This window comes from Pungitius pungitius, chromosome 9 (genome assembly GCF_949316345.1).
Source record: "Pungitius pungitius chromosome 9, fPunPun2.1, whole genome shotgun sequence".
NCBI lineage: Eukaryota > Metazoa > Chordata > Actinopteri > Perciformes > Gasterosteidae > Pungitius > Pungitius pungitius.
The window spans coordinates 12,477,696-12,487,717 of record NC_084908.1 but is presented as its reverse complement, the minus strand read 5'-3'; the positions used below and the strand labels follow the sequence as shown (position 1 = coordinate 12,487,717).

At 41.4% G+C, this 10,022-nt stretch overlaps 1 protein-coding gene across 1 annotated transcript; it reads left to right on the top strand.

Annotated features, from left to right (window-relative positions):
* Positions 1–966: 966 nt before the first annotated feature.
* LOC119217616 (5-hydroxytryptamine receptor 4) lies at positions 967–2,043 on the top strand. The gene has a single exon (XM_037471398.2). The coding sequence runs from the start codon at positions 967–969 to the stop codon at positions 2,041–2,043; it is 1,077 nt and encodes a 358-aa protein (XP_037327295.2).
* The last annotated feature ends 7,979 nt before the right edge of the window (positions 2,044–10,022 follow it).

Genomic DNA, 10,022 nt, shown 5'->3' with positions numbered 1-10,022 from the left:
GTTCACGCTGGTTGGCAACAGATTGTATTTTGTTACTCTGATTGTTGTTGCATGCATTCAAAGCCGCCCGCTTCCCAGCCCATCCCTCTCTTCTCTGTGTAAAAAGTGCAGTATGATACCGACGTGAGGAAGGACGATCATTTCCCTGCTACAGGTGAGTCTCATAGAATACATTAGTCCATGATCTGTTGTTTTATAATATACAAGGATTTTATAAGAAAAGAAATGCTTACTTGTTTAACCACTCGCTAGCATTCGTCTCATTATTTCTTTATTGCGAAAGATCTAACCACCTATTATCCATGACCACATTACTACTCATCTTGGATATGTTATGGTATTATTACTTTCAAAAGCTTGACAGTTAGACATTACGTGCAGTAAACCTTTACACTAAAATGGTACTAATTATTGTCCAACTACAATGTAAATGACAATCAACAATAAGAAGATGCTTTTTGGTTAATGACAAAGAAGAGAGAGAGAGAGAGAGAGAGAGAGAGAGAGAGAGAGAGAGAGAGAGAAAGAGAGAGAGAGAGGTAGACAGAGAGATCTCAGTCCAGTCGACCAATTCTAAGCACTGCGAAAACCTAAAACATTTTCAATCAACATCTCTGTGATGTGGAGTGAAATAAATGTTACCAAAGAACTTAATAAATTAAATGTATATATTATCTGGGGCTCAAATCCCTTAAATTGTTTTGTATTTTTTGGTTTGGAAAGCAACATTCAAAAAATAATTCATTAATTTCCTTATTATATGTGTGTATGAGTTGATGAAAAGAACATCTGATTTTGCTCTCCACACCTAGCAAAGAGATGGCATTTTAGATCAACCAGTTACACCCCTTGCCTATTGTCTTTTATACAATACAATCCTTGGTGTTTTTTCTCTTAATGCACTATGCCCAAAACACTCATTTACTTACAACTGCATCTGTGTGTTTTGACAGGCCTAATTTGACCATGGATAACATCAGTTTGGGATTACTCGGAGACGGTAACACTTCTCTTCAGAACCAGCTTCATTCCTGCATCACATTGAGGAACCAGGTCTCTCGCATTTCCCTGTATGCCTTCCTCTCCGTGGGTATCGTCTGCACGGTCGTGGGAAACTGCCTCGTGGTGTTGTCCATTGCCTACTTCAAGCAGTTGCAGTCACCCACAAACTCCTTCGTCATGTCCCTGGCAGTGGCTGACTGCCTTGTTGGCCTGTTAGTGATGCCGTATAGCATGATCCGAACTGTGGAGGGATGCTGGTACTTTGGTGTCCTACTCTGTCAGCTTCACTCTAGCCTAGATGTCATGCTCTGCACTGCCTCTATCTTCCATCTCAGTTGCATCGCCTTTGACCGCTACTATGCTGTCTGCAACCCGCTACTTTACTCTTTAAAGATTACCCGCGGCCGCGTAGCTCTCCTTATTGTTACATGTTGGGCCGTTCCTACGCTCATCTCCTTTGGCCCAATAATGCTAGATCTTCATATTGCCGGGGTGGACATCCCGCTTCCTGAAGATGTGTGTGTGTTTTTGGTCAATCGCATCTATGCCGTCATGGCTTCATTGGTGGCCTTTTACTTGCCGATGGCTATCATGCTAATAGCCTACTGGAAGATCTTCAAAGCTGCCAAACGGCAAGCCATGCAGATCAGCGCCATGGAGAGCCAGATGGCTGCCGGAGTCGGCAAAGACTCAAGCAAGAAACAAAGACACCAAAACGCGATGAAGAGAGAAAGGAAGGCAGCAAAAACTTTGGGTATCATCATGGGAGTATTTCTAATCTTCTGGATGCCCTTTTTTACAGTCAACATTGTGGACCCATTTATTGAATACAGCACAGAGGTGGTTGTGTGGGATACATTTTTGTGGCTGGGATACATCAACTCATCTCTAAATCCCTTCCTGTATGGGTTCTTCAACCGTTCCTTCCGCAGGGCATTCCTTATGTTCATGGGCTGCAGAGTATGTCTGCCTGCAACCTCCCCTGGGATGGAGCTGTCGCACACAAAAAAAGACGCAAATGAACATTCAGATCAACCTTAGAATACCATTTTTGAGTGGGCGTACAAAGACCAGCGAACGGACATGGGTCATTATTTTGAAATTATTGTGGACATTATTTTGAATCAGGAAGAATTGTATTCATATTATAAGTACTATATGTCACATGGGACTGCCTCCAGCTATCTGTAGGTGGAATCATTCATGTGCAGTAGGCTGAAGTCTGGCATATTTAAAAAAATCTTTTTTTAATCATATATGAGAGAAGCATGTTTCTTTGATATTCAGGTGATTTCATTTTTTGTAAGGTGAAAACTATTAATTGAACTATAAATATGAGGTGTGTATGATTATCAGGAGACTAACAATTAGCAGTAGTAGTAAGTTCCAAGACTATAATATTATTATGCCAGTTTTGTAATAAACAGTATTAAGTGTGTAATATCCAAAACGGCATTGCTTTTTTAAACATGGCTGTGGAAGAGAGGAAAGACTGAATTCAGAAGTAGCAGCACAATTGAATGTGAAAATACATTTTTTAGTACTATTTCAACATTCAGCAAGGCTGTGCTAGTTAATTTCTCTCGGAACACAAATCTTTTAGCTTAATCATTTTACCAGGTGAGACAAATAAAATGACTAAAATACATCTAGTTTCACCAAAGTGCTACACGTTGATGGCTATTAAGCAGGAAGTTTGTTTGCACAAAGCTCCTCCTACCTCACACACACCCTTTAGAATCTGTCGCTGCTGCACATTTTCCCCAAACCTAATTCAGTGTATCTACAGTTATAATCTTTATCTTTTGAGATTTAGCACAGTGGATCCATTCCGTCCTCCCGGGAAATCTGAGACTCTACTCATCTAATCTTGCATCCTTATTAACTCATAATCTAATTTCACAGATTTGTCAGATGATAAACTTAGATGTGTATCTGCTGTCCGTTTATCAGCTGTGAGTCATACGTGTTTTTAAATCAATGCCAGTGTTGTCATACACATTTAGTGGAGGCAGTAGCTGTTTGTTTGAAAGACAAAAAAATACTGTATCTTTGATGGTGTTATGGTGTTATCACATAAACAGCAACATGGTTTTAAAGATTTATCGATCTTCCGGGTGTCGTGGTCTTTTTTTTCTTCTCTTTGTTGTGTCTCAGCTAAATCTTTATGTGAATGAATAGGACTGTTTGGGCCCCTCTTTGAATTCCTAAAACGTATAAATACTTCATAATAAATATCATTTTGTAAAAAATCTAAATAGAAACATGAATAATAAAACTCCCCTTTGCAAGATTAAAGTTCAAAACTAAAAATGTACAATTTAATACATTTTACACGATATCTAACGACCTAGTTAGTAAGCCTAGTTTGTGCAATTAACAGCTAACTTTTTCAGCAACATTTATAAAACAGTACAGCGCCCTCTTGTGGCTTCAGTGGTGCACATCATTTTCCCACCGGGCTACACACTTGATTGAGCACTTCTGTTTGGGCCACAGGAGGTTGCACCTGTTTGGACGAGACTCGACCATCAGACCGGGTGAGCTGGATTCTTTCCTTGTTAAGTGTGTGTGATAACTGCGTATTGTACAGCGCTTGTTTCTCAATGGCCATGTTGTTGCTTTGCTCTTTCTAGGCTGGCTGACCGTGGGTCCTACTTTGACCAACAGTAACTTCAACCCAGAGACCTACGCCTCGCATTTTGTCAATTCCCACCTGTCTGGCTGCACAGAGGATATAGAGAGGCTGAGGCTTAAGCCCCTCCCACCCTTTTTTAATGCACTCAGTGTATGATGTGGTTAGCATGTGAACGGTGAGAAGTGAATGAACTTTGTTTTTGTTTTAATTTTTTTATCGACCAACTTAAGATTGAATATAGTAGTTTGATGCGCTGAGACCCGCAAGGATGGCAGTTGAAAACCCAGCTGCTCCATGTGTCGTGTCAAAGTGTCCCTAAGCAAGACACCGAACCCCTAATTGCTCCCCACGCAAAATGTAAGCCATGGGTTGAAATGCAATGTAATCAGGAAACTTTTATTACCAAAATATGTCAGACATACAAGGTATTTGACTTGGCGGTTGGTGCATGACAGCAGACAGTTTGACAATGAACAACAAGATAACAAGGAATAAGACAAAATATAATAAAATATAATGCTATGGGTTAGTAATAATGCTATGGGTTATTAAAGTGGCAACTTCCCGACTTCCAAACTCCGTACTTGTGCAACCTGTGCTCAAGCCACTCCCATCTGTAAACTCAGGCTTCATTTTGAGCTCAACTATTGTGACAAAAAACTTGATAGCTGTTATTATTGTGCACAGTTGGAGCCAACTCAATTCCCGTAGCAAGATGTGACACCTGCTTTGATGGTGGAAGTGAAACTTTTAAGGACGTCTGCTTTTCTTTACTGAGCAACTAAATTGGAGCACAGACGGTTTAACCATTCTGACTGCAACCCTTGCTTTGACTCCTATAGGAGATACAATAGGACATTTATCTGAGTTTGATTCCTTTAAATGGATGTCTCTGTTTCCTCCTCGGCTGTCTTAACCCTTTCATTTCTGACTGTCGACTAAGAGCAAATCGAGAAGGGGTTAAAAGTTTAAATTTTCTTTATTGAGAGTGAATCACTGTAGGATGATTTTGAATGTATTGCTTGTAGAAAGAATAAGCTTTATTAGTTTAATTCATACCAATATTTAATACAGGAAAATCTCTGGTTGGTAAAAGATATTGGCTATTTACCCTATAACTGTTTTATCAAGCATTGAGTTATTTAATAAAGTTACTTATATCGTAGATGTATTAAGTCCTTGCTCAGAAATCTTGATGTCTATCTCTATTTTCCATGTTTTATTTGTGATAGTTTGTCTATAAATTGGCATGCGTAGTTACTGTTCTAACATGACATATTTTTAAATGATAAACAACTTATACAATTAGAATGCTACAAGGCCACTCAAGCCGTTGAGCTCTTCTGGTAAACCAACCTTTTTTTGCGCAAACTCCCGCAAACGTCCTGTACTTCTTGAGGTCCTGACCTATAAGCTTAGGTTTCCGTGTTGTGTAATAGCAGTACCAAGTAGGAGGATTTCAAAAACAGGACAAGCATTATTTTTTAATTGCATTTGGCTTTTGCTATGTTGTTATTAGCTCTCTGGAGATGACGCGTGTGTGTCACTAATGCCACTCTTTTGGCAGTCAACTGCAAAGATTTTTATAACAGTTTTTATTGCCTGTGTCATAATGCCAATGAATGCCTGTTGACATCTATATACGATTTACCTGTGTTTGCGTAGTAGAAACATAACAGTGAACTTCATTTAAAGTGCAGATGATAGCACGTTAAAGGGGAATGGCAAGCAGAGGTGTCAAAAGTATTCACATTCATTACTCAAGGAGAAGTATAGATTTTAATGTAAGGGGGAATAAAAAATTCAATTAAGGACAAACCTTGCTCACAGAACATGTCAGTCCGTTACAATATGATCAGAAGGTGCCTTCAGATCACGTGACCTGCCGAATGATGGAAACACGTCGACATTCAGCGAGGCAATGCTAAAACAACAGAGGGACACACGTATCGACCCGCATGCTATATGACTTAAACAAATAAAACCAGAGGCCATTTTCCAGTGACGGCTAAATGATACGATTCGGAGGTTTACATAGGGTTACTTTATCTGAAAGATTACTTGGAAAAAAACAGCTGATGGACATTGCTTGGTGCAGTGTCACGATGCATGGCGCTGGTGCAGGCCGACAGGGTTTAAGGACTCAGGCGCAGGGTTCTTACAAAGAAGTGTTCTTTATTTGTACTCACAAAACAGAAGCGCGCTCCAACGTAAGACTGACAGGGATCAATGACGCGAAAGGGGACCACAGGCACACGGGCCTTAAATACACAAGGAAGGTGCAGGTAATTGGAAACAGGTGGGAACACTCAGACAATCACGGGACAAGGCAGGAAGTGAAGTTAACCCAGGACCATGAAACTTCAAACTAAAACAGGAAGAGAGACCAAACCGTGACATGCAGTAAAGGATGCATTACTTCAGATTGAAACAGTTACTGAGCTTTTAGATGAAATCAGTTTTGCTGCTCAGCTCTTTTAACCACCTGGTGGCAAAGTTCAGTCACAGCACAGGAGGAAGACTGTACTGACGCACTTTATTGATGTAAGAAAAAAAATCATGAAATAATATTAATATGAATTATCAACAAAAAAATGCTTCTGTTAGACTAAAGTTGAGGTGAAGTAATTAAGTAAAGAATTGTAGTTTCACACAACATACATAAAACTAATTCAGTTCAGTACCATTGCTTAGGCCTAAAACTGAAGCATTTGGATGTCTAATGAATAATTCATTAGTTTTCTCTCTTTGAAATCGACATAAGATAATAAAATAATGTCTAGTATCAAATATCTGGTGATTGACCACTAGCTGAGACTTGTTTCTGAATTTCTTAGAATTTTATCCACAAAGACATTTAAGATATAGGCCTCATGAACTGATGAGCGGTCAAATAATTTATTTCCTTTAAGAAATAGGCCACATTCAGCTTTACACTCTGCATGCATTGAGCTTCAGTTTTGAAAGAACGTTTTTGCTCCATTCTTTGGTAGTTTTGTAGGTGGAGCATGCACTTTCTGCTTGAATCTTGACCAGCAGGTTGTGACACTAAATAACAGTGAGAAATTAAAACGTTTATCATACTTTGTTTGAAGTTCGCGTCCAGAATTATGCAACAGTCACGCAGGTGATTATCACTAGATTATGAAGATTAGTCATTGGCACACAGAGCAAGACAACACCTAAGTAATTTAGTCAAAGGACTCATAGCTTTGTTTCCACCGTTTTAGATACACATTTATTAGGCCAAATACAGCCTTGCTATAACATTTTATTTGGAACAGTCCTAATAGATATATTAATGAATCTCTACATTCACTTCTCTAGTTGTTACGTGTTGTGCTGTTGTGTAACTCTGACATTAAACTGAGTTGAATCAATGCCTTTCGAAAAAGCTTCTACTGTATCTGAAAATTGGAACTTGCAATGTAGAATTGCATCATATATTTCTACGCTAAACAATATTCACCATGATTATTAAATCAACCATTAATAACCACTAATTGCTTTGAAAATGCATATTTACATTCCATTTTCTTCTAAATGGGTAAAAAAAAAAATATGGAAGTACGTTTTGTACAATATTTGTATTTACAAATACAGGACTAAGCAGGACATCTAATGCCATTGTGGAAAGTGCAAATGAAGGAACAAGTGTGCAGCTTATGTACTATGATGCCAAAAACAATAGTGCGGACTATTTATAATGTTGATGGTGAACCGTTCCCTCTCAGGGAACTCGAGCTGCATAAAGACGCTGTGGGAACGCCCCTGCGTGACCGCGTCATGAAGCACATGTGAAATCTAACCAATGGCGAGCTGGTACGTCATAGGAGGGGACGCCGGACCAGGGCGCTATAAGGGACCCGAAGGGCAAGACCATTCATCTCTGTGCCTTCATCTAGTGCGGTGTGAAGTTTTCCCACTTAGTAATGGCTGTGCGGTTTGTCCAATGTGTTCCCCCTTGCACCCGTTTTATTACAGGCAGTGACTCACATGACCTGTGTGTTGTCTGCCTAGGCGTGGAGCACGCTCAGCTAGCGCTTGCCCTGGCAATCTTGCGTCTCTCGTCGTGCTCTCTTCAACGAGGACGGCACGATGAGGCGTGCTCCCCGCGGCTCCGGTCTAGCTTGTGCCGAGGCAGAGGGCCGGATGTCTTCCTGGGGATCACAAATGGATCTCGCGGAGGATTCCGGGACGGCTGAGGCCTTTTCCCGGCCCTTCACCGCGGGAGGTTTGGCCAGGGGACGGAAACTGCTAGGTCTCCTGGCAGCGGTGATCCCTTGCGGCCTGTTACACTTGAGACCGTTGCAGTGGTGGCTCAAGACCAAGGGGTTCTCCCCGAGGGGAAACCAGCACCGTCTGATCAAAGTCACTCAGCGCTGCCTGAGGGCCCTTGTCATATGGAGGCACCCTGGGTTTCTAGCCCAAGGGCCCGTTTTAGGGGCAATCTGTCGTCGGTTCACCCCACGCCATAGTTCACCCCCTTGAAAGGGCCACGCCCTTCAAGGTCCGGTCTCTCGACTGAGATCGTAGACACCACCTCCTACTCCAGAGCCCCGCCACTAGGAGGGCGTATGCCGGTAGATGGTGCCACCTGCTGTAGGAACAACTGCGGACCCAGCTAACTGCCCGGTCGGTTCAGTACTGGAGGTCCTGCTATGTTTCCCACAGGTCTTTCCGTCTGCCTCTGGGCATCTATCTTCCTTTGTGGCATCCTGTCCCCTCCGTCCCTGATGTCGGACCAGGCGTAATAACAGAGCCGCAGCAAGTGAAGGGTTGAGGCCATGACACTTGCGTATGAATCGGCCGGCCAGCCCGCACCTCGGCCCATTCTAATTGGGGTATGGCGGCTGCAGAAGCCCTCCTGTTGGGGACCTTACCCTCGCCTTGAGCACAGGTGCTCTCGTCTGAGTATGCGTTTTTTAAAACTTCACACCACGGTCACTTGCTCATATGGTAAGTGGGTATAGGGTTCCCACAGCGTCTTTACGCAGCTCGAGTTCCCTGAGAGGGAACGTCTCTCGGTTACGTATGTAACCTTCGTTACCTGAAGGGAACGAGACGCTGCGTAAACGTTCTGCCATACTCCCGGCCTGCCCGTGGCACTCGATTCGGCCTTTCAGAGATGAATGGTCCTGCCCTTCGGGTCCCTTATAGCGCCCTGGTCCGGCGTCCCCGCCTATGACGTACCAGCTCGCCATTGGTTAGATTTCACACGTGCTTCATGACGCGGCCACAATGGCATTAGATGTCCTGCTTAGTCCTGTAATTGTTTTAATTGGCAATACAAATATTGTACACGCTACAAAACGTACTTCCATAGTTTTTTTTTACCAATTTAGAAGAAAATGGAATGTAAATATGCAATTTAAAAGCAATTAGTGGTTATTAATGGTTGATTTAATAATCATGGTGAATAATGTTTAGCGTAGAAATATACGATGCAATTCTACATTGCAAGTTCCAATTTTCAGATACAGTAGAAGCTTTTTCGAAAGGCAACTCAGTTTAATGTGAGAGTTACACAACTCTGCTTTTATATTGCCTGCAGATACATCTTTATGTGAATGAATAGGACTGTTTGTACCTGTAATGGCAAACATATATGTAACTCTTCTAAAAGTTTTATTTGTATAACCAGTTTATTAATTGCAAGTGCTGAGCTAGAAAGGCCATGGTATAAGAGCTCAAGTGTTCCACACTGATAAATGTCCCCAGCGTCCTAGCTGTAGAGACTAAACAAAGTAGGTCATATGTGTATAACCAGATTTGTTTTCAAGTGTTGGGAGGGCGAGTTCATGGTCAAAGAACTGACGTGTCTTACATGTCTCACAGGCCGGATTAGATGTCCCCAGTATCCTGGCTGTAGAAACTCAACAAGGTGGTCAAGGTTTCTGTTGACGCCACAGATAACTGAACTTAGGTATAAGAACTGTCTCGCTCTGTTAGGGGGCAAGGAGGTTCATGACAGTCTGCAGCACGTAGCTGTTGTGACCTTTCTTCCCTTGCAAGGAAATGAACGGAGAAAGACATATTTGACTCAGAGCTTTTGTTTCTTACTTTACGATTGTCTGTGCAAAATCTTCCACCACATGCCTCTCTTTGAATTCCTGAAACTTTAAATTTAAAAAGTTTTGGGAGGTGTAAAAAGCAACTATAGTGACATCTACTGGATGAGGCAGATAAATAAATAAATTTAAAAAACACTGGCTCAGATTTTTGGAATTTCTCATTTATATCTTACGTTAACTAACTTAACATCAAAAATTATCTCTAACAAAAAAATGTTTACCTTACATTAGCAATAATTTTGCAGACAAATTACAGATAACCAGGCTACTGAACGCATTTTATGTTTGGATCAAATAAGATAACAGAA

Excerpts from the sequence above, each read along its gene's own strand:
- LOC119217616 (XM_037471398.2), top strand. The coding sequence starts at position 967 with ATGGATAACATCAGTTTGGGATTACTCGGAGACGGTAACACTTCTCTT.